Genomic DNA, 25,969 nt, shown 5'->3' on the forward strand with positions numbered 1-25,969 from the left:
TATTTACCCCTGACTTCTGCACCTAACCTACTCATCTCTGAACACTATGGACAATTTAGCATGGCCAATTCACCTAATTTGCACATCTTTGAATTGTGGGACGAAACCGTGGCACCCAGAGGAAACCCACGCAGACACGGGGAGAACGTGCAAACTCTACACAGTCGCCTGAAGTCGGAATTGAACCCGGATCCCTAGCGCTGTGAGGCAGCAGTGCTGCTCATAGTCAATTCAGCCTCTCCCTATAGCTCAAACTCTTCAACGCTGGCAACGTCCTTGTAAATCTTTACTGAAACCTTTCAAGTTTCACAACATTCTATAGGAGGCTGACCAGAATTGCACAAACTATTCCAAAAATGGCCTAACCAATGTCCTGCACAGTTGCAACATGACCTCCCAACACCTATATTAAATGCACTGACCCAAGAAAGGCAAGCATACTAAACACTTTCTTCATTATCCAATCTACCTGAGGCTTCACTTTCAAGGATCTGTGAACTTGCCCTCCAAGGTCTCTTTGTTCAGCAACACTACCCCGGGCCTTGCCATTAATGAGTTCAGTAAGATATTCGACAAGTTTCCCCATGGGAGATTGGTTAGCAAGCTTAGATCTCATGGAATACAGGGAGAACTATCCATTTGGATACAGAACTGGCTCGAAGGTAGAAGACAGAAGGTGGTGGTGGAGGGGTGATTTTCAGACTGGAGGCCTGTGACCAGTGGAGTGCCGCGAGGATCAGTGCTGGGTCCACTACTTTCATCATTTATGTAAATGATTTGGATATGAACATAGGAAGTATAGTTAGTAAGTTTGCAGATGACACCAAAATTGGAGGTGTAGTGGACAGTGAAGAAGGTTACATCAGATTACAACGGGATCCTGATCGGATGGGCCAGTGGGTTGAGGAATGGCAGATGGAGTTTAATTTAGATAAATGTGAGGTGCTGCATTTTAGGAAAGCAAATCTTAGCAGGAGTTATATACTTCATGATAAAGTCCAACAGAGTGTTGCTGAATAAAGAGACCTTGGAGTGCAGGTTCATAACTCCTTGAAAGTGGAGTCAGAGCACTGAGTATAGGATGTTGTGAAATCATGTCTTGACTCTACAGGGTGTTGGTTAGGCCACTGTTGGAATATTGCGTGCAGGATATTATGAAACTTGAAAGGGTTCAGAAAAGATTTACAAGGATGTTGCCAGAGTTGGAGGACTTGAACTACAGGGAGAGGCTGAACAGGCTGGGGCTGTTTTCCCTGGAGCGTTGGAGGCTGAGGGGTGACCTCATAAGAGGTTTATAAAATCTTGAGGGGCTTGGATAGGATAAATAAACAAGGTATTTTCCCTGTGGAGGGGAACTAGAGGGCATAGGTTTAGGGTGGGAGGGGAAGGATATAAAAGAGACCTAAGGGGCAACTTTTTCATGCAGAGGGTGGTACGGGTATGGAATGAGCTGCCAGAGGGAGTGGTGGAGACTAGTACAATTGCAACATTTAAAAGGCACCTGGATGGGTATATGAATAGGAAGGGTTGGGAAGGATATGGGCCAAGTGCTGGCAAATGGAATTAGATTGGGTTGGGATAGCTGGTCAGCATGGACGGATTGGACTTGCTTCAAAAAGACCACCATCATCCCCAAACCTAGGAAAGCACATGCAATGTGCTTTAATTCTGCCACCCAGTAGCTGTGACCTTCATAATTATGAAGTGCTTAGAGAGGCTGGTCATGGCCGACATCAGCTACCGTCTCCCAGCCTGCCTCGATCTTCTGCAATTTGCCTATTGATATAACAGGTCCACAGCGATATAACGATGCTATATCCCTAGCCCTGCACTCATCCCTGGAACATCTGGACCAGAAAGACAGCTAAGTCAGACTCCTGCTCATCAACTACAGCTCTGCCTTCAACATCAATATCCCGTCCAAACTAATCTCAAAAACTCTGTGACCTAGGTCTTGGCTCCGCTCTCTGCACCTGGATCCTCAGCTTCCTGACCCACAGACTGCAGTCAGTGAAGATGGACAACAGCACCTCCTCCACAATAACACTCAACACTGGAGCTCCCCACCAAGGATGTGTCCTCAGCCCCCAACTGTACTCCCTGTACACTCATAGCTGTGTTGCCAAGTTCCAAATGAACGGCATCTACAAATTTGCTGATGACACCACCGCAGTTGGATGGATATCAAACAAGGAATCAAAATACAGAAGGGAGATCGAGGGCTTGATGACGTGGTGTGATGAGAACAACTTCTCTCTTTGGCAAAACATAAAAGAACTGATCACTGACTTCAGAAAGAAAGGAGGGGTACACCACCCCATCTACATCAACAGAACTGAGATTGAGAGGGGGGAGAACATCAAGTTCCTCAGAGTGATGATAACTGTCAACCTGTCCTGGTCTTATGTAGTTGCGACAGTCAAGAAGGCACAACAACGCCTCTTCTTCAGGCAGCTTAGGCTGGTAATGATCTCCTGCAACCTCTTCCATCAGGCAGAAGATTCAGACGCCTGAACACGTGCACCAGCAGGTTCAGGAACAGCTTCTTCCCAGCCATCATTAGATTGATGAAACGACTCTCTAGCCTGAAATGTTGATTTTGCCTGGCTCACGCTTTGTGCATCACGGCGGCACGGTGGCACAATGATTAGCACTGCTGCCTCACAGCACCGGAGACCTGGGTTCAATTCCCGCCTCAGGCGATTGACTGTGTGGAGTTTGCACGTTCTCCCCGTGTCTGCGTGGGTTTCCTCCGGGTGCTCCGGTTTCCTCCCACAGTCCAAAGATGTGCAGGTCAGGTGAATTGGCCATGCTAAATTGCCCCTAGTGTTAGGTGAAGGGGTAAATGTAGGGGTATGGTGGGGTTGCGCTTCGGCGGGGCGGTGTGGACTTGTTGGGCCGAAGGGCCTGTTTCCACACTGTAATGTAATCTAATCTAATCTAATCTTGTAATAACCTGTATGTCTCTGTATAAGCTTTTCTCACTCAACGATCTGTATGTCCTTGTTTGCTATCACCTGTCTGCACTGCTCGTAAACAAAGCTTTTCACTGTACTCAGGTACGCATGACAATAAATAAATAAATCAAATCAGTTATAGAGTCATAGAGATGTACAGCACGGAAACAGACCCTTCGGTCAACCCGTCCATGCCGACCAAATATCCTAACCCAATCTAGTCCCACCTGCCAGCACCCGGCCCATATCCCTCCTACGGGCAGCATGGTGGCTCAGTGGTTAGCAGTGCTGCCTCACAGCGCCAGCGTCCCAGGTTTGATTCCAGCCTTGGGTGACTGTCTGTGTGGAGTTTGCACATTCTCCCGGCATCTGTGTGGGTTTCCTCCGGGTGCTCCGGTTACCTCCACAGTCAGAAAGATGTACAGGTCAGGTGAATTGGCCATGCTAAATTGCCCATAGTATTAGGTGCATTAGTTAAAGGGAAATGGGTCTGGGTGGGTTGCTCTTCGGAGGGTTGGTGTGGACTTGTTGGGCCAAAGGGCCTGTTTCCACACTGTAGGGAATCTAATCAAACCCTTCCTATTCATATACCCATCCAAATGCATCTTAAATGTTGCAATTGTACCAGCCTCCACCACATCCTCTGGCAGCTCATTCTATACACGTACCACCCTCTGTGTGAAAAAGTTACCCCTTAGATCTCTTTTATATCTTTCCCCTGTCACCCTTAGCCTACCCTTCTAGTTCTGGACTCCTCAACTCCAGGGAAAAGACTTTGTCTATTTAGTCTGTCCATGCCCCTCATAATTTTGTAAACCTCTATAAGTTTACCCCTCAGCCTCCGAAGTTCCAGGGAAAACAGCCCCAGCCTGTTCAGCCCCTCCCTATAGCTCAAATCCTCCAACCCTGGCAACATCCTTGTAAATCTTTTCTGAACCCTTTCAAGTTTCACAACATCTTTCCAATAGGAAGGAGACCAGAATAGCATGCAATATTCCAACGGTGGCCTAACCAATGTCCTGTACAGCCGCAACATGACCTCCCAACTCCTGTACTCAATACTCTGGCCAATAAAGGAAAACATACCAAACGCCTTCTTCACTATCCTATCTACCTGCGACTCCACTTTCAGGAGCTATGAAGCTGCGTTCAGTCCACAATCAAAAATACAAAGAAAATGGTATTTATATGTGCATTATCAATGATCCAAACCATTACTTTGCTGATAATCAGAAGTAGACTGGAGTGCTAATTGGCCATGTTAATTTGTCCTCCTTTATTTGTGGACAGGGCCTACATGGGCAATTTTCAGTGCAATCAGATAATTGTCAGTGTTGTATTTACTGGAATAGTTTGGGCTGTGGCTAATTTTGGAGCAGATGTCTTCAGCACCATTGTTAGAATGTGATCAAGGCCCATGGTGTATCACTATTTCTGGGTTATTTTGCCTGCCAGGTTTTATACTATTGTGAAATTCTGAAAAAAAATGAAGTATTGGCAAATTCTAGCAGATCCGGTAGGTTCTGTGGTGTTAATGTTTTGAGCCCAACATGACACTTCTTCAGAATGTCAAGATTTTTGGGAAGTTCTGTTGCTGCTTCCTGTTGAAAGATGCACGTGTGAAGACAGCATTGAGGGAACTGTGTTCTCTAATGGCCTCAGCTGGAACAGTTTGCTTTGAGTTTACAGAGAGTTCGGCCCATGTTGTGCTGAGATTCATGCTGGAGACAGCATCTTGAGCAGATGATGGGGGAAAGTCAGCAATTGTTTTAGATACCCTAGTAATGGAAAATGCAGTCTACTTTTGTAACCAGCTTTTCTCAGAGTACTGTTGTTAAAGTATATAAGGGACAGGAGTGGCTTATTCTGACATCCTGCTACTTCTGTGGAGATGACTAGAATGCGGATTTTCTTTCATGATACGTCAATATCCCAGTACTGTACCCCAGTGTAATACAGTGACAGACCTGTCCCCACCAGTACTGTACCCCAGTGTAATACTGACAGACCTGTCCCCACCAGTACTGTACCCCAGTGTAATACAGTGACAGACCTGTCCCTGCCAGTACTGTACCCCAGTGTAATACAGTGACAGACCTGTCCCCACCAGTACTGTACCCCAGTGTCATTCTGACAGACCTGTCCCCACCAGTACTGTACCCCAGTGTAATACGGTGACAGACCTGTCCCCACCAGTACTGTACCCCAGTGTAATACAGTGACAGACCTGTCCCCACCAGTACTGTACCCCAGTGTAATACTGACAGACCTGTCCCCACCAGTACTGTACCCCAGTGTAATACAGTGACAGACCTGTCCCCACCAGTACTGTACCCCAGTGTAATACAGTGACAGACCTGTCCCCACCAGTACTGTACCATGTTTCTGGACAGTAATAGACTTGGAGTTGATGGGTCCAGTGAAGTTTGGGTGGGGAGAGGGAGGGAGGGGGCTGGAGCACTGTTGCAAGGTGGTCCTGAGATGTCGAGTTGAGCAGTGTCTATTGGCATATCTGTTTCTTCCTGTGTGATGACCTGTCCCCGTTCCCTTAGGTGTGAAAATTCTTCCAGTCCCGATACTGACAGACAACTATGGATACCTGATCATCGACTTGGACACAAATGTTGCTGTGGCTGTTGATCCTTCTGACCCACTAATAATCCAGGTAAGCTGCCCACTTTTCTTTTATAAAGGGCTGTTGCCCCAATAGGCTTCTTTAATCCTGTACCATGTCCTCCCTGGCTAAGTGTACTAGAACATAAAAAAGTACAGCACAGAACAGGCTCTTTGGCCCACGATGTTGTGCCGAGATTTAATCCTAATGTCAAATATAGTAACAACCTACACATCCCTCAACTCACTGCTATCCATGTGCATGTCCAGCAGTTGCTTCAATGTCCCCAATGACTCTGCTTCCACCACCACCGCTGGCAACGCATTCCATGCATTCACAACTGTCTGCGTAAAGAACCTATTTCTGACGCCTCCTTTATACCTTCCTCCTAATATCTTCAAACTATGACTTCTCGTACCAGTCAGTCCTTCCCTGGGGAAAAGTCTCTGGCTATTGACTCTATCTGTTCCTCTCTGTATTTTGTACAGCTCGATCAGGCCTCCTCTCTTCCTCCTTCTCTCCAGAGAGGAAAGTCCAAGCCTATTCAACCTTTCTTCATAAGACAGGCCCTCCAGTCCAGGCAGCATCCTGGTAAACCTTCTTTGCACCCTCTCCAAAACCTCTGTATCTTTCTTAGAGTAGGGCGACCAGAACTGGACTCAATAGTCCAAGTGTGGTCTCACCAGGCACTTGTAGAGCTGCAGCAAAACCTCATGGCTCTTAAACTCGATCCCCATGTTGATGAAAGCCAAAACACCATATGTTTTCTTAACAACCCTATCCACTTGGGTGGCAACTTTGAGGGATCGATGTACTTACACACCCAGATCCCTCTGTTCCTCCACACTGCCAAGAATCCTGTCTTTAATCCTATATTCAGCATCCGCGTTCGATCTTCCAAAATGCATCACTTTGCATTTATCCAGGTTGAACTCCATCTGCCATTTCTCAGCCCAGCTCTATGACGCGCTGCAGTCTGCAGTAGCCCTCGATACTATCGACGACACCTCCAATCTTTGTGTCATCTGCAAATTTACTAACCCACCCCTCCGACCTCCTCATCCAAGTCTTTTATAAACACTACAAAGAGCAGAGGCCCAAGTACAGAGTTCTGTGGGACCCCACTCAATACTGACCTCCAGGCAGAATACTTTCCATCTACAGCCAACTCTTTGTCTTCTGTCAGCCAGCCAATTCTGAATCCAGATAGCTGAATCTCCCTGTATCCCATACTTCCTGACTTTATGAATGAGTCTACCATGGGGAACCCTATCAAATGTCTTGCTGAAATCCATATACACCACACCCACTGCTCCACTGTCATCGACCTGTCTTGACACCTCCTCAAAGAACTCAATAAGGTTTGTGAGGCATGACCTGCCCCCTCACAAAGCCATGCTGACTGCCTTTAATCATACTATGCTTTGCCAAATAGTCATAAATCCTATCCCTCAGAATTCTATCCAAAACTTTGCTGACCACAGACGTAAGACTGACTGGTTTGTAATTGCCAGGGATTTCCCTATTCCCCTTCTTGAAAAGAGGAACAACATTCGCCTCCTTCCAATCCTCCGGTACGACTCCCGTGAAGAGTGAGGAGGCAAATATCCTCACCAGCGGCTTAGCAACCTCCTTTCTCGCTTCCCGGAGCAGCCTTGGATAAATCTGGTCTGGCCCTGGGGACTTATCAATCTTAATGTTTTCCAAAATTTCGAGCACATCAACTTCATCAATCTTGATCTGGTCAAGACTATATCCCAGCTCCTCTAAGTTTTCATTTATAACATGTTCCCTTTCTTTGGTGAAAACCGAAGCAAAAAACTCATTTAGTGCTTCCCCTACCTGCTCAGACTCCACGCACAAGTTCCCTCCGCTATCCCTGATCGGTCCTACCTTCTCCCTGATCATTCTCTTATTCCTCACATATGAGTAAAACACCTTTGGGTTCTCCCTAATCCTTCTTGCCAAGCCTTTTTCGTGCCCCCTCCTGGCTCTCCTCAGTCCATTTCTGAGCTCCTTTCTAGCAAGCCTGTAAACCTCTAAAGCTGTGCTAGATCCGTGCTTCCTCCACCTTACGTAAGCTGCCTTCTTCCTTTTGATGAGAAGTTCCTCTGTTCTCATCATCCAAGGTTCTTTAATCTTACCTCTTCTTACCTGTCTCAGAGGAACAATTTTGTGCATCACTCGCAACAACTGCTCCTTAAACAGTCTCCACATGTCTGCTGTGTCCTTTCTGTGGAACAATTGCTTCCCAGTCTATACTTCCCAACTCCTGTCTAATAGCGTCATAATTTCTTTTTCCCCAATTAAATATCTTCCCTCTGTAACTGCACCTTTCCCTCTCCAACGCTATGGTAAATGCGAGGCAATTGTGATCACTGTCACCAAAGTGTTCTCCCACCGTGAGATCTGACGCCTGTCCTGGCTCGTTGCTGAGCACCAAATCCAAAATGGCCTCTCCCCTCGTCGGTCTGTCTACATACTGAGTAAGGAAACCCTCCTGAACACACCTGACAAAAACAGCTCCATCCAAACCATCTGCACTTAGGAGGTTCCAGTCGATATTGGGAAAGTTGAAATCACCCATAACAACAACCCTGCTACTTTTGTATTTTTCAAGACTCTGCCTGCCTGTGAGATCTTCAATCTCTCTCTACTGCTGTTAGATGGTCTGTAGAAAACCTCCAATGCGTTGGTTGTTCCCTTGCTGTTCCTAATTTCCATTACTGACACCGTAGACAAACCTTCCTCAACAACCTTCGTTTCTGTAGCTGTGATGCACTCTCTGCTTAGCACTGCTACACCCCTGCCTCTTTTTCCACCCTCCCTGTTCTTTTTAAACGTTCTAAACCCTGGAACATCAAGCAAACATTCCTGCCCCATTGAAACCCACGTCTCTGTTATGGCCACAACATCGTAGCCCCAAATACTGATCCATGCTGTAAGTTAGTCACTCTTATTTCGGACACACCTTGCATTAAAGCATACACACTTTAACCGATCCCTTTGTTTCATTGTGTGAGAAACCTTCCTTTTAGATTCAGTATATCCTGTCACTGTCATGTCTGCAACTGACCCTCTCTCAGACATGTGGCCCTGATTCCCATCTCCCTGCTAAATTAGTTTAAACCCTCCCAAATCACACAAGCAAATCTCCCACAAGGTTGAAATGTGCCAATATTTACCCAGGCTTTGATACTGGGAGCTGTGTGCTAACAGGAACTGGAATGACTTCTCTCTTGAGCCCTTTGGAATTTGCTGTCTGCCTGCTCACTATACACGGAATAATATGTGTGGATATCAGGTTGCATGAGATTAGCCACTTCACCTTTTAATCATCAGGGCTTGATTTGAATCCAGGCCAAAGCAATGGAATGCTCCTCCATTGTCTGCTGATTTCTGAAGTTGAGATTGAAGTAGATGGTCCACAGTGTAGAAGGAGCTTTATTCTGTATCTAACCCTGTGTTGTCCTTGTCCTGATGGTGTTTGATGAGGACAGTGACGAGGGAGCTTTATTCTGCATCTAAGCCGAGCTGTACCTGACCTAGACCATAGAACATTGCAGAGAGAAAGTGAGGACTGCAGATACTGGAGATCAGAGCTGAAAAATGTGTTGCTGGAAAAGCGCAGCAGGTCAGGCAGCATCCAAGGAGCAGGAGAATCGACGTTTCGGGCATAAGCCCTTCTTCAAGAAATTTCCTGAAGAAGGGCTTATGCCCGAAACGTCGATTCTCCTGTTCCTTGGATGCTGCCTGACCTGCTGCGCTTTTCCAGCAACACATTTTTCAGCGTAGAACATTACGGCGCAGTGCAGGCCCTTTAGCGCACTGACCTGTGAAACTAATCTGTAGCCCATCTAACCTACACTATTCCATTATCATCCGTATGTTTATCCAATGACCATTTAAATGCCCTTAAAGTTGGTGAGTCCATTACTGTTGCAGGCAGGGCATTCCATGTCCTTACTACTCTCTGAGTAAAGAAACTACCTCTCACATCTGTCCTATATCCATCACCCCTCAATTTAAAGCTAGTCCCCTCGTGCTAGCCATCACCATCCGAGGAAAAATGCTCTCACTGTCCACCCTGTCTAATCCTCTGATCGTCTTCTATTAAGTCACCTTTTAACTTTCTCTCTAATGAAAACAGCCTCAAATCCCTCAGCCTTTCCTCATAAGACCTTCCCTCCATACCAGGCAACATCCTGGTGAATCTCCTCTGCGCCCATTTCAATGCTTCCACATTCTTCCTGTAAAGCAGTGACCAGAACCGTATGCAATACTCAGTGTGGCTGCAGCAGTGTTTTGTACAGCATGACCTGGGAGTGTTTGTGGGAACAGTGTAGATGGAGCTTTGCTTGTCTCTCGGAACTTCCTGTACTTAGGTAAGAACAAAGCACTGTGATGCTGGAATTTTGAGAGAGAATCCTATTCGACTCACCATTAACTCTGCTTCCCCGATGATGCTGCCTGACCTGTTTCTGTTTCTAATGCTGTGCTGTCCCTATCCTGGGATACTATAAAGGAAACTTTATTAAACTTGGTGCTGATATTGAGTAGGAAAATTGGACAAGTTTCTAGAAATTCCATTGAGCCCACAACAAACAAACAATGCACTTGTTTCCACCTGTTTTATTTTGGCTTTTTAGACACATCTTGAACAGGAGGGTGCGACTCTGGAAGCAATTCTCACAACACACAAGCACTGGTAAGTAGACAGGCTGCTTTCATTTTTATTGTCAGCCTTATTTCCCGTGGTTTGTGTTTCTCTAACTTGTTCAAGAGCAATGACTTCTGTTCAGCTGCTGCCTGGTAATCACTATACATTATCCCTTACACTCAGCCCAGGCTTGCAGATTATTGGTGGCTTGTTGGACTGTAGAGGCCTCACAGCTGTAATAATTGGTCCTGTTGGAATCAAATCATCTGATCCAGATGGGGGCTAAAGAGAGGAGGCTTGGATTTGCTCAACAGTGGACTGTCTTTTTCTGCTGGGGCTAATGACGCACTGTTACTAATAAACTCTGGGATCTGATAGTGGTATTTGAAGGCTGTAGTGTCAGAGACCCCAGGGGTCATTAGCTTTGACAGTGGGACAATCCTGGAAACAGTTTCATGGCCCTTGTGACATGCAAATGCAGATTTATATTCCTGCCCCCAATTCAAATGGCGCGTCTGATGTGAAGTTTCTCTTAAGCCCCAGTAATGACAGTGAAGTGGTAGTTGGGAAAAGCCACCAGTGTGTAGTTGCCTCCCATTCCCTTATTTCCCTCAAGGCTTTCTCACTATTCTTATGCCCTGATCCTTTCTTGCCTCTTTCCTTGCCCCGTGCTCTTCCCCTACCCCAATCACGCTAATGACTAGTGCTGTCTCTTCTCTTTCCTCCCCGACATCTCTCTCTTTTACCTATCCCTGACGTGATGCTTCCTCTTCCCAACCACAACACCCCCCCCCTCCCCAAACACTGATCCTGGAGTTATGACACTTTTCCAGGATTAGTTTGGGATCACTGAGGTGTGGTTCATGGTCTCTAACCTGACTGCAGGAAAAATGGGGCTCCATTTGCAGCATGTGACACCAGTGAGGTGTGACATAATGAATGGGGGAGCTGTCAAACTTGTTACAGATTATTTACTTCTGTTTGCTTGTTTGACTCCCTCGAAGACACAGATGTTAGGTCATATAGTCCATCAGGGAGATTTGACAGCTGTGGTCCAATCCTGTATACCCATTGTTACCCTTTATTCATTTAATACAAACATTACCAATATCTGGACTATATTTGATCTACCTTGTTGCCTCTCTTTTTTTTTGTTTGTTTTGTGTAGGGATCACAGTGGTGGGAACAAGGTACTGAAGAAAATCTACAAATCTTGTAGGGTGTATGGTACATCCAGAGATAACATTCCTGGACTCACAAAGTAAGTTGTGTCCATGTGTATTTGGGGACCAGAAAGGGAGATGGGTAACATTTATGGAACATAAAAGAAGCATGTTTTATATGTGTGGAGCCAGAGTGATTGAGTTCAGTCCTAAGCTGCTGATTAAGCACTACTTGCTATCCATTGACAAGTCTCAATTATTTTGTCTTTTGTGCCATCACTCAGTAATGCCTGACGAGAGAATTTACAGGCCTATGGGGGGTGGTGGAGGTCACAAGTTGAGCTGTTCCGGCACACTGTCACTTAACTGCCACTACTATCCCTTTGTCTTTTGTTAACTCCAGACTTATGCTAACGTATAAATTAGGAGCTGGACGTTGGCCACCTGGTCCCTGGAGCTGGCTGTGCCATTCTGTAAATTCATAGCTGGTCTGATTATGCCACAGTCCCAATAACTTTTGCCCCCACCCACCCCCAACCCCTTGCTTATCAATAAACTCTCCACATCTGTCTCAAAAACATCCAAAGATTCTGCTTCCACTGCTGAGAGTTCCAAAGACCATCAGCCTTCTGTGAGGAAAGAAAACATTGTCCCGTCACTGAGACAGCCATCTCAGATGGCTAATCAGATTAGCCATGGTCACATTGAATTTTTTTTTCATTCACGGGATGAAGGTGTTGCTGGCCAGGCATCATTTATTAACCAGAGGGTAGTTAAGAGTCAACCACATTGCTGTGTGTCTGGAGTCACATGTAGGCCAGACCAGGTAAGGATGGCAGTTTCCTTCCCTAAAGGACATTAGTGAACCAGATGGGTTTTTTCCAATAATCGACCATGGACTCATGGTCACTATTAGATTCTTAATTCCAGATATTTTATTGAATTCAAATTCCACCATCTGCTGTGGCAGGGTTCAAACCTGGGTCCCCAGACCCTTACCTGGGTCTCGGGATTAACAGTACAGCGATAATCCCACTCAGCCATCGCCTCTCCCTGATGGAGCAGGTTTGAAAGGCCAAATAGCCCACATGTCTTATGTTTCTAGGGACACAAGGCTGCCGTTGATCCTTTTCCACCCCTCGGTTTGAGAGTGAGAAGCTGGAATATTGCTGATATTACAGTAATATTCCTGCAATATTACATTCGTGATTTTGGGTCCCATATCTGAGCAAGAATGTACTGGCCCTGGAGTGGATCCAGAGGTGGTTCATGAGAATGGTCCCAGGAATGACAGGCTTAACATTGAGGACTCTGGGTCTATACTCAATGGAGTTTAGGAGGATGAAGGGGGATCTAATGGAAACGTACAGAATACGGAAAGGTCTGGATAGAGTCGACTTTGGGAAGATGATTCCATTGGTAGGAGAGACTAGAACCCGAGGGCACAGCATTAGAGTAGAGGGAAGACCCTTTAGAACAGAGATCAGGAGAAACCTCTTCAGCCAGAGAGTGGGGAGTCTGTGGAATTCATTGTCACAGGCGGCTGTGGGGGCCAGGTCATTGAGTCTATTTAAGACTGAGATAGATAAATGGATTATTGATTGTTAAAAGGATCAAAGGTTATGGGGAGAAGGTGGGAGAGTGGGATTGAAGCATTTATCAGCCATAATTGAATGGTGGAGCAGACTTGATGGGCCGAATGGCCTAATTTCTACTCTTGTGTCTTATGATTAGGTCATGGTTACATCAGATCTCCATTTTTCCCCTCATTTGACTGAACTTTAGTGTTATCCTGAACAGATGATTGGTATTTGGGTTTGCTGCCTAAAATTACCAGTGGACAGTGCGCCATACACCTTGGTCACAGTTGTTAAAAGCCAAGAATAAATACACTTGGAAAATGTTCTTTACCTAAGCACTTCATCAGTGACACCATTGAAAGGTCAGGAGTGGATGACAATGCTAGAAAGCTCAGCTCCATCTGCACGTCCTCTGATAATGAAATAATTGTGTCCGCCCTCAGCAGGAACTGAGCAACACCGAGGCTTAGATTGGCAAATTGGAGAAAGTGAGGACTGCAGATGCTGGAGATCAGAGTTGAAAAGGGTGGTGCTGGAGAAGTACAGCAGGTCAGGCAGCATCCGAGGAGCAGGAAAGGCGACGTTTTGGGCATAAGCCCTTCATCAGGAATGATTACAGATGAAGGGCATATGTCTGAAACGTCAACTCTCCTGCACCTCGGATGCTGCCTGACCTGCTGTGCTTTTCCAGCACCACCCTTTTCAACTTGGATTGGCAAATGGCGGTTGACAGGCATGGCATGGAAATGCTAATTAATGACCATCTCAGACCAGATATCTCTCCTAGCCTTTAACATAAGCACCCTAATCAAATCCCCAGATGTCAGCACTGAGCAGGACAGTAACCTGTCAGGACTGTGGCCAGTGCAAGACAGAAGCTGGTGACTTGTTATGTCAGCTGTCACCTCCCTGACATCTAACCGGTCATCTCAAAGCTGTAGGCCAGCAGTATAATGGGATACTTGCAATCTGTCTGTCCAGGCTGACCTTTCTTCTTCCACATTATGACATTGATACCATTCCAAAACTCTGCTCCCAGTATCCTAAAGTGCACTAAGCCAATTCACTCCTCATCCCCTGTGCTCTCAAAGCTGCACTGGCTACCTTTACAGCAACGTTTAAGTTTTAAAATATTAATTGTCTTCAAATCTCTCTGTAGCATTCACACCTGCATCACCATCGTTTGGGCATTTAAATGGTAATTGGATAAACATATGGATGATAATGGAATAGTGTAGGGCTTCAGATTGGTTTCACAGGTTAGTGCAACATCGAGGGCAGAAGGGCCTGTACTACACTGTAATGTTCGATGTTTCTGTTACGACCTCCCTCTTCCTGACATCTCTGCTCCTCCATTTCTAGCCTTTTGAGCAGCCCTGATTTCAATCGCTCCCACGTGAACAATCGTACCTGCAGTTACCTGTACCCTCAGCACCTGCAGAAATCCCTCCTTTCAGACCTTCTGCAGAACCTTGCTTCAAAGCTTTAATCATTTTGCCCATAGTATCAGCTTGTATGGCTCACTGTGTACTTCTGCTTTGTAATCTTTCTGTGACATGTCTGGAAACCATTTATTACGTTAAGGAAGCTATGTAAATGTAGAAACTAGGAGCAGGAGTAGGCCATTCGACTCTTCAAGTCTGCTCCGCCTTTCAATATGATCATGCCTCTATCTCAACACTGTAGTCCTGCTTTCTCTCCTTGATGCCTTTAAAATGGAAATATTTAGGTCTTCCCTGAATATTTTCATCAGTCGACATTCAGGTTCACTAGGTTCACTACCCTCCTGAGCCTGGGTGGGATGCTGTTTGGATGGGCCGAATCACCTGCTTCCACGCTGCAGGGGTTCTACAACAGGATGTGGGCATTGCCCTTCCCTAGTTACCCTGACGAAGATGCTCGTTGAAGAATAAATATTATCCCAGAACAGAGGGGAAGGCTCCTCATTCCTCTAGTGCAGAAGGTACTCAGGCCTGCGGTTTAAGACTCATGCCAAAGACAGCACTGTTGAGCATGCAGCACCCTCTCTGCGAGTATGTTGGCATCGATTAGTTTTTTAAAATTCTTCCATGGGATTTTCATGCTGCTGGCAAGGAGCATTTATTGCCTATCCCTAATTGCCCCTGAACTGAGTGACTCAGTTGGCTACATCAGAATGTTAAGTGTAAATCACGTTGCTGTGCGTCTGGAGTCATGTGTAGGCCAGACCAAGTGAGGATGGCAGATTTCCTTCCCCTAAAAGGGCATTAAATGAGTCAGATGGTCGTCGTCACCAAGACTAGCTTTATGTTCCTGATTTATGAGTTGAATCTAAATTCCACCAGTTGCCATGGTGGGATTTGGCCCCATACTCCCAGACTAATGGCCTGACTCTCCAGATTGCTAGTCCAGACATTACCAGCGTGCCACTGTCTTCCTCCAAACTTTGGTGTGAGCCTGGCTTGACTTGATATGAGGACACCGTACCTCTGATAGAGAGTTAGTTATGCTACATTTGTGCTAAAGGCATAAACGCTCAAATCTCAGGAGTCTGGTGCACACATGATGGGCAGAATGACTGCTTTCTGTGCCATAATTGTTTTGAGATTCTGTGTTCTTGAATCCATGACCTTTCCAGTCAAGGGAAACTATTGCTGATATAATTCCTGCCCTAAATCTGCCTTTTCTGTCACAGGATCTGACTTGATCTGTGTTTTCAATATTTACCAGTTTGGAGAATGCATTTGATCTTGCCTAGTCTATATTCTGGCTCACGTATTTGAATTCCTCTTTATAAATGGTCTGTTTTCTCTAAACTGCTTGCCCTGGGGCTGGGAAGGGACACAAGGGAGTGTCCTGTTGAAACTAAACATTAAATTCTAATGTGTGGAGAAGGCAAATTCAACTTTTGCCCTTTTCCCATTGTCCCTCCCACCCCTTCCAAACTAAGTGCATTGTATACAATTGAGCAATTAACTTGCAACGTGGCATTCAGAATACCAGTGGGGGAGGGAGTTGTCCAAAAAATGTGTTTTATCATCAACTTATTTGTGTTGCCCAAGACTCCATGTATTGTGCTCCCAGCATTGTTCTAAATTGGGTGTTTTATTCTCTTGATTATTAAAAACTGACTGTCCCACATGATTTATTGAACCTGCCACTCTGGTTTCTGTCACTGATCTTTTCCACACCAGTTACTTTATTAAATAACCAATTTTAGACTGAAAAATCTGTTGATTTTCCCATTCTATTTCCACATCCTTTCTTTGATCAGTCACTAGAATTCCATCTTTAACCTGCTCAATAATTGAGCTTTCACAGCCTTCTGAAGTAGAGAATTCCAAAGATTCACCACCCTCTGAGTGAAGAGATTCCTCCTCATCTCAACCTTAAATGGTCTACCCCTCCGTCCTGAGGCTGTTCCATCGTTCTAGATTCACCAGTCAGGGGAGACATCCAGTTCTCCTCTACGCTGTCTCGCCTTATTAGAATTCTTGATGAATAATAGAATCCCTACAGTGTGGAAACAGGCCCTTTGGCCCAACAAGTCCACTCCAATCCTCCAAAGAGTAACCCACCCGGACCATTCCCCTACTCTATTACTCTACATTTTTCCTGACTAATGCACCTAACCTACACATCCCTGAACACTGTGGGCAGTTTAGCGTGGCCAATTCACCTGACCTGCACATCTTTGAAATGTGAGAGGAAACCGGAGCACCCGGAGGAAACCCACGCAGACAAGGGGAGAATGTGCAAACTCCACACAGACAATCACCCAAGGGTGGAATCGAACCTGGGTCCCTGGCGCTGTGAGGCAGCAGTGCTAACCACTGAGCCACCATGGTAGGCATCAAGTCAGTCATCTCTTCTTTGAAACTCCTTGAGAATACAGACCTAGTTCCTTCAATTTCTCGTTTTAGTATTAATATTCTTTTCCACAGATTAGTCTGGTGAAACTCTGTTACATTCAGTCTATGGCAAGTATGTCCTCCCTTGGATAAGGGTACCCAAGATTTTACCCAATTCATCCAGATTAGTTCTCACAAAAGCTCTATACAACTGCAGAAAGCTATTTGCACAAATATACTCACATGCCCTAGTGGTTGGGGCCAATATACTGTTTAAAAACTGAAAGAGCTGCTGATGCTGTAAATCAGAGACAAAAACAGAAGTTGCTGGGAACAGCTCAGCAGGTCTGGCAGCATGCTGCGCTTTTCCCAGCAATTTCTCTTTTTGTCTCCAATATCCCACTTGTCCAATTGTTGACTGCAACTGCCTGCTGAAGTTTAGTGTCTCACATTCTAGTTCCCTTACACAACGTGCACTTCCTAGCCCCTGTCCACATCAGAAATATTCAGCCTTGCTTTTTCTATCAAAACGGACAGTTTTGTATTTGCACTATATTCTGTCTGCTATGATGTTATCCAGTTGCTTAACACGTCTAAATCCCTGTGAAGTTTCCTTTCATCCTCCTCCAACTTAACCCTAGTTTTGTATCTTGGAAATGTTACATTTTGTCCTCACATCAAGATTGTGAATGGCTGTGGCCCAGACATTAATTCTTAAAACATGTACTCCGTTAGTAACTGCCTTCCATCCTGAGAATGACCACTGTTTATTCCCACTGTTTTCTCCTGTTAATCAGTTCTCAATCCACAGTAAGCTGTGGCAACCCCATGCAATCTCATTCTGTTTACTACTGTTCCATTGTTAAGTGGAATCTTAACAGTAGCCTTCTGAAAATCCGAATGCACCACTTTCCTTTACCTGTCCTACAAATAACATCTTCAAATGGTCTTGACAATTTAATCAAACACTCTTTCCCTATCAAAAATCCATGTTGACTCTGCCCAGTCAGATTAGTATTTACTAAGTTACCACACTCTCCAGAATTTCCCCATTTCTGATCACACAATAACAGGTAAGACTTCACAGTGTACCACCTTGCTACAACCAGTCGGGAAGCCCAGACTGAAGGATTCTTGGCTGCCAGTCAAACAGCCTCCATTCTCATTCTCTACGATTCAGTGAATGCACCCCCCGTGCTTTTTCTGCAAATAGAGCTAAGATTAATTTGTGCTGGGGTGGGTGAGATCCAGCAAAGATCCTTCAACTCTATTTCTGTACGTCAATCTTGGTTTAATCATCTGTGTGACCATCTACCCCCTGGTGAGAGCCAGTGTCTGTATTGTGGGTGTTTCCTTGCAGCCGTGGCCTGTTCCAAATCCATACCTGTTCCCAAAGGATTTCTTGAAAATCTGATTCGGCTTGGGGGTGTTGTGTTATGCCCAGTTTTGAGCACTGTATTTGAAGTAAGGGAGCCGACAAAATTTATCCAATTTTCCAGAGATACAAGGAATTATAGTTACATAGGAGGCTAGAGCATCTGGAATTGTTTTCCTTGCAGCAGAGAGGTTAATCAGGCGAGATTTAATAGAGCTGTCCCAAATCATAAAAGGTTTCAATAGAGTAAATAAGTACCATCTCTTTACTCTCTCCATTTTAAAAGGGAGTTTATACCACTTAATTTGTTCATTTTGCGAATAAAAACCCTTGAATTAACTCCTTAACACTAGCCTCCATTTTGACCAAGGTATACCATTAGGCAAGACTGCTAATGAATAATATCTGATTGTATTAAACTTTAATCACTTATTATGGTTCTGTTCGCCGAGCTGGGAATTTGTGTTGCAGACGTTTCGTCCCCTGTCTAGGTGACACCCTCAGTGCTTGGGAGCCTCCTGTGAAGCGCTTCTGTGATCTTTCCTCCGGCATTTGTAGTGGTTTGTATCTGCCGCTTCCAGTTGTCAGTTCCAGCTGTCCGCTGCAGTGGTCGGTATATTGGGTCCAGGTCGATGTGCTTATTGATTGAATCTTATTCTGAATGTGCTTATTCTGAAAGATCACAGAAGTACTTCACAGGAGGCTCCCAAGCACTGAGGATGTCACCTAGACAGGGGACGAAACGTCTGCAACACAAATTCCCAGCTCGGCGAACAGAACCACAACAACGAGCACCCGAGCTACAAATCTTTCCACAAACTTTTATTCACTTAAGACAATACATGTGTCTAACAAGTTAAGAGCTATTTTAATAGTGAATTAAAGAAATAAATTATTAGAAATACAAGATAGACTCTGGACATCACACAGCAAAAGCTATTCAGCTGTTGTGGTAATGTGGCCTCACAATACACCACTACAGGAGCATAGTTTTTCTCTCTAATTCTTTGCAAGTTTTCCCTGGATAAGAGCTTCCACTTTGTTTAATATTTTATAGATTTTTTTTGTCGTGTGATAAGTGTGTGTGTTTTTTTTGTTTAAAATACATTTCAGCCCCTTCTGGATTATGTTCCATTACTACAACCAAACTGCAGAAATAAAACACATGTTTTATCTTTTACTCTGGGAGTGACTTGTTCAGTATTAATATCAACTGAGCTTATACAATAGCATTAGACTTTTCCTGATTTTCCCTGTTTGACTGGGTGCAGATAGATTGGCGTTCCTGCTGTGCAGCTCTTAATATAACGCTGCTAATGCCATTTCATATCCTTCCTCACTGAGTGAAGTGATGACTGTTAAATGTCCTCTGATATTTAATCATTTCTTCCAACTCCAATATCTTAGTATGTCAGTGAGAATGATGAGTTCTGATGCATCTTTTTTAAGTGTCCAGAGCCCCTAGGCTCTTCCAGCTGGTGTTTAATTTCTCTCTCTCTCACTCTCTCCCCACTGTCTCCAATTGTTTTTTACAAATACTGACCTCGAGCACATTTTTGAATTGCTTTCTGTCAAAAGTCTGTCTTTTTTATTACATTAACTATGTTTTCAACAAATGGTTGAAGATTATGGACATGATTTACCCATTGTGCTTCTTGCATTCCTAACAGCAGTTCGGCAAGAACAACTTCCCTTCTGTTTACTAATGGTATCGCTGTCTCTACCTGCAGAATGATATACTGTAAACCAGTATTTCGATGGCTTTGGCTCACTCCCACTTCTCGTTTGAGCTTTTTGTCAACAAAAGCATTTACATCATGAAATGTGGTCTCTCTTCTTGAACAAAACAGACTAAATTCTTGAAATTCCCCAGGAAAGTGATCGAGTTACCCTCTGTATTGTTCAGAGATGGACATTTTTATCACCGTGCTCTTTGCAGAATTAACTTCTACCATGGGCTCACTTCCACCAGCGACAGGGAGCATCATTAACCACAGGACACAGATTTAGATCATTGGCAAAAGAACAGATATGGAGACATTTCTTGTGCATTCTAGCGCTGTCAGAATCCTCAACAGTCCGCCCCGTGGGAGAGGATGATTGTAAGCTGTTGGCAGCATTGTGTTAAGATGTATGTGGGAGGAGCATAAACCAACTGCACCCAGGCAGGCAATTTTGGAAAATCAGGAAATGTCTGATACTATTGTTCAGAGTCCTACAGCACAGAGACAAGCCCTTTGACCGAAACTGATCCATGCTGACCAAAATATCCATCCAGGCTAACTCCATTTCCCTGCACTTCCTTCTAAACCTTTCATATCCATGTATTTGTCCAAATGCCTTTTAAATGTTACTAATGTACCTGCCTCAACCACTTCCGCTGGCAGCTCATTCCATATGTTTACCACCCTCTGCATTAAAAGAAAGTTGCTCTCAGGTTCCCTTTTATTCTTTCCCCTTTAACCTTAACCTGATGCCCTCTAGTCCTCAATTCCCTAACCTGGGAAAAAGACTGAGTGTATTCACTGTATCCATTCTTCTCATGATCTTATACACTTCTATAAGATCCCCCTCAGTCTCCCTGTGCTCTAAAGAAAAAGTCCCAGCTTGTCCCACCTCTCCCTATAACTCAGACCCTTGAGACCTGGCAACATCTTTGTAAATTTCTTCCACACTCTTTCCAGTTTAATAACATCCTTCCTGTAGCATTAACTTTCCAAAATGTAAGACCTCACATGTATCTATATTAAACTCCATTTGCCATTTCTCAGCCCACTTCCCCAGCTGAATAAAGGTCCTGCTGCAATTTCTGATAACCTTCCTCACTGTCCACAATACAGTCTATTTTAGTGTCATAGCAAACTTCCTAAACATGCCTTGTACGTTCTCATCCAAACCATTGATATAGATAGCAAACAGTAATGGACCCAGCACTGACCCCTGAGGCACTCCACTAGTCACAGGCCTCCAGTCCGACAAACATCCTTCCTCTATTACCCTCTGCTTCCTACCATCAAGCCAATTGTGTATCCAGTTTGCCAGCTCCCCCTGGATTCCATGTTATGATGTTCTGACAAGTGCCAATTTCTATTCCAATTTCATATGTTCATATATCTCGCTCTCTTGATCTCTCTCGCACCTCTGTCCTACTGACCCCCACCCCGTGCACAGTGAGCATCCCCAAGCGCTCGCACTCGCCCTCTCAACTCTCTACCTTATTCTCACTTGCTGTCTTTTCTTTTGCTCATCCTTGGCCCCTCTCCCTCCATCTCTTTCTTTCTCTCTCGCTCTCACTCACTCTCTCATTCATCACCCATTTTCTCTCCCCCTTTTCAGTTTCTTTCCCTCACACAGACTTTCCCTGCTCTGTATTGCCACCTGCAGTGTCTGAGACCCTCTCCCTTTTGTGCAGCTTTCTGCCTGCTCTCACTCACCCGCCATGCTGAATGACAGCTTTTTTTTATAATCCCTGAGGAAGAGTTAAATGGTCTTTGTGAACAGAAATATTCCGTGTCCCAGCAGTCGGTCCAACATTCCTCTTAAATTGAGAGCCCAATTAAGTTATCATTGAGTAGTGGAGTTGTTTATTCAGGGTGCCCTTTTGTGGCCCCAAAGGTTTTGGGGGGGATTTCTGTGAAGAATGCTATACAGACAGCCGTGCAGAAATGTGTTAGTCATTCATAAACAGACTGACCTGGGGAAACAACTCGCCTTCTGTCTAGACTGTTCCATTAGTTTTGAATTTGGCGGGCAAAATCTCTTTCCAGTTTCTTTCAATAAGAGTGTTTGTTTGTTCAGTGTTGTGAATGGAGTGCTGGAGTGTGCAACAATCTCCTAAACATTCCCAGGACAGGGGCAGCATGGGGTTAGACACAGAGTCAAGGTCACTTTACACTGTCCCCATCAAACACTCCAGGACAGGGGCAGCAAGTGGTTAGATACAGAGTAAAGTTCTCTCTACGCTGTCTCCATGAAACACAGCAATTACAGCATACAGTTGAATACCAAGTATACCCCCCCCCCCCCTCTAGTATTGCCAAAGAAAAATAATTGAAGCATCAAATTGTAGCCAGCAACCTAAGTGTTTGGGGAGATGGTGTTATCCTGCAGCTTGAGATTAATGTTTGACTTTGTTTTAATTTCCCCTCCTGCTCTTCAGTCCCATTCTAGATAAAGAGACGATCAAAGTGGGAAACTTGCGATTTCATGCCTTCTTAACCCCTGGTCATACAGTGGGTCATGTGATCTACGTCTTGGAGGGGAACCTTCCCAGCATTCCTGCTTGCCTCTTCTCTGGTGACTTGATTTTCCTCTCCGGCTGTGGTACGTACAGGGTCCCACCAGGTGCATCACTCCCTTTCTGCTCATCACGTTCACGATGACTGTGTTTGCAGGTTATTTTTAATTTGCAGAAATATACTTGTGTGGCATTTTATAGCACAGGAACAGACAATGTACCTCACCTCATTTATCCTAGTGTTTGTTCCATACTCCATTTCACTCGTCCTCCCCCTGCCAACCTTATCCCATCCTATTAACAAATATGTTTATGAAGCCAAGGTATACAAGGTTATGGGCCAAGTGCTGAAAAATGTGATTAGAATAGTTAGATGATTTGCTTTTTGACCTGCGAGACTCAATGGGCCAAAGGCTCTTTTTTAGTGGTGTACACCTCAGACTATCCTTCTATTCCTTTCTCTAACATACTTATATCCACTTTCCCCAAAAAATGTATAGAGAAACACAGAATGGTTAGAGCACAGCAGGAGGCTGTTCAGTTTATCCTGTCAGTGCTGGCTCTCTGCAAGTCTCATTCACCTTGTCCTCCACTTTGTGGCTTTTTCCCTGTACCCCAAAGATACTTTTCATTATAATTGCCCATTTACAAACACACTAATACAGTACCCAGATTATATTATTGATTAAATCTACCACCACCACCTTCTCAGGCCACCTTCAATATTTAGATCTTTATCACTGTTACCTTGGAGAAATTCCATGCATTGGCATTTAAAATTTCCAGGATGTGTTGTTTTTAGATAATCTTCACGTATTTAGCTCAACGATCTTCAGCTTGGAGTTTTATTACTTTGCCATTACATTCTGCATATTAAAGGACAATTAAAAGGCAGGTTTTATTTTTAAAACACTGTGGGGAAAACAATGTTTAATATTCAGCAACTTTGTTTTGATTACTAAGAACAGCATTTTCTTTTCTTAAAAAAAAATATTATTTATGTCAACTACTACTTTTGGGAGAGATTTCCAGATCCTCAGTGCTCTCTGGGTAAAGATGTTTCCCCTGTATCCTCTGCTGAATTTATTAGCCACTGCCTTGCATTTGTGATGCCGAGGTGTGCATGTGGCAACATCTCTGTCTACCACACGAAACTCCTTCTCCATCTTAAAACCTCTATCCAGCACCAGAAGGTATCATCTCAGTGTAGGAGTCGACCGTTGAAAACAGATGAGGAGGAATGTCTTCTGAGGGTAGTAAATTTGTGGAATTATTCACTGCAAGGGGCTGCCGATGCTGGGTTGTTACATGTATTCAAGAGAGAGAGAGAGAAACAGACTATTAATCAGTAAGGGAATCAAGGGCTGTGGGGACAAGCAGGAAAGTGGAGCGAGGGTTATCAGATCAGCCATGATCTCATTGAATGGCAGAGCAGACTCGATGGGCCAAATGGCCTACTTCTCCTCCTACATCTTATTGTCCTGTTCAGTTACAATGAACGTTTTATTTTTCCTTTGATTTCAGCCATTATCTAAATGTGGCATTGGCACTCTCTGATTAGAATCCCTACAGTGTGAAAATAGGCTCTTCGGGCTAAATCCACACTGACCCTTTGAAGAGTAACCCACTCAGACCTATTCCCTATCCTATTAACTCCTGACTAATACACCTAACCTATACATCCCTGGACACTATGGGCAATTTATCATGGCAAGTTCACCTAACCAGCACGTCTTTGGACTGTGGGAGGAAACCGGAATACTCCAGAGGAAACCCACGCAAACACGGGGAGAACGTGCAAACTCCACTCAGTCACCTGAGGCTGAAATCGCACCCGGATCCCTGGCACTGTGAAACAGCCGTGCTAATCACTGACCCACCACTCCAGATCAGACAATGGACAACTGCTCCTCTAACAGGCTTGGCTGCAGAAGGTTAGATGAGAAGGGTAGGTTTGGGATGTAGGGGTGAAAAACTATCCAAATGCTGCTCAGTGCAGGTCACGTCACGTTCAACATCCCCTGCCCCACCACAGCTGAACAGCACACTTATCTGGACTCTCTCAGAAACAAAACCGAGGTTAACACTGTGCCTGTGGTGGTAGAACAGGGTCTGTGACTGGAGAGCTCCATACAGTCAGCCATCACTGAAAGCCCAAGACACATTGGTGCCTTTGAGGGAGACCAATCAGAGTTGGACTGGAGTAAGTTTTTTTTTAATTTGTTCATTCATGGGATGAGGTCATCACTGGCTAAGCAGCATTTATTGGAGCAGGAGAATTGGGAGTTTCCGGCAAAAGCCCTTCCTGATGAAGGGCCTTTGCCCAAAATGTCGATTCTCCTGCTGCTCGGATGCTGCCTGACCTGCTGTGCTTTTCCAGCACCACTCAACTCTGACCTCCAGCATCTGCAGTCCTCACTTTCTCCTAAGCAGCATTTATTACCCATCCCTAATTATCCAGAGAGCTGTTAAGAGTCAACCACGTTGCTGTGGGTCTGGGGTCACTCAGGTAAAGTTGGTAGTTTCCTTCCCTAAAGAACATTAGTGAACCAGATAGGTTTTTCCAACAATTGATAATGGATTCATGGTTGTCGTTTGACGCTTAGTTCCAGATTTTTTAATTCAAATTCCACTACCTGGAGGCATCTTTAATTAGCTTAAGAGATCAACTCATGGATGTAGATTTAGAGTCATAGAGATGTACAGCATGGAAACAGACCCTTCGGTCCAACCCGTCCGTACCGATCAGATATCCCAACCCAATCTAGTCCCACCTCCCAGCACCCGGCCCATATCCCTCCAAACCCTTCCCATTCATATACCCATGCAAATGCCTCTTAAATGTTGCAATTGTACCAGCCTCCACCACTTCCTCTGGCAGCTCATTCCATACACGTACCACCCTCTGCGTGAAAAAGTTGCCCCTGGGGTCTCTTTTATATCTTTCCCCTCTCACCTTAAACCTATGCCCCCAAGTTCTGGACTCCCCGATCCCAGGGAAAAGACTTTGTCTATTTATCCTATCAATGCCCCTCATCATTTTGTAAACCTCTATAAGGTCACCCCTCCGCCTCCAACACTCCAGGGAAAACGACCCCAGCCTGTTCAGCCTCTGCCTCTCACTCAAATCCTCCAATCCTGGCAACATCCTTGTAAATATTTTCTGAATCCTTTCAAGTTTCACAACATCTTTCCGATAGGAAGGAGACCAGAATTGCACGCAATATGGCCTAATCAATGTCCTGTACAGCTGCAACATGACCTCCCAACTCCTGTACTCAATACTCTGACCAATAAAGGAAAGCATACGAAACGCCGCCTTCACTATTCTATCTACCTGCGACTCCACTCTCAAGGAGCTATGAACCTGCACTCCAAGGTCTCTTTGTTCAGCAACACTCCCTAGGACCTTACCATTAAGTGTATAAGTCCTGCTAAGATTTGCTTTCCCAAAATGCAGCACCTCGTATTTATCTGAATTGCCACTTTTCAGCCTATTGGCTTATCTGGTCAAGATCCTGTTGTAATCTGAGGTAACCCTCTTCACTGTCCA

The 25,969-nt window shown here is 44.8% G+C and overlaps 1 protein-coding gene across 1 annotated transcript in view; it reads left to right on the forward strand.

Moving 5' to 3' along the window:
- pnkd (PNKD metallo-beta-lactamase domain containing) overlaps window positions 1–25,969 on the forward strand; it is a 59,827-nt gene that overhangs the window by 14,557 nt on the left and 19,301 nt on the right. Inside the window, exons 3-6 of the mRNA XM_043694305.1 lie at window positions 5,510–5,622; window positions 10,221–10,279; window positions 11,400–11,492; window positions 22,339–22,502. Of these exons, the coding sequence (XP_043550240.1) occupies window positions 5,510–5,622; window positions 10,221–10,279; window positions 11,400–11,492; window positions 22,339–22,502 (429 nt within the window). The remainder of the gene's footprint in view (window positions 1–5,509; window positions 5,623–10,220; window positions 10,280–11,399; window positions 11,493–22,338; window positions 22,503–25,969) is intronic.

The sequence above is a fragment of the Chiloscyllium plagiosum genome, chromosome 7, assembly GCF_004010195.1.
Source record: "Chiloscyllium plagiosum isolate BGI_BamShark_2017 chromosome 7, ASM401019v2, whole genome shotgun sequence".
In the NCBI taxonomy this organism is placed as follows: domain Eukaryota; kingdom Metazoa; phylum Chordata; class Chondrichthyes; order Orectolobiformes; family Hemiscylliidae; genus Chiloscyllium; species Chiloscyllium plagiosum.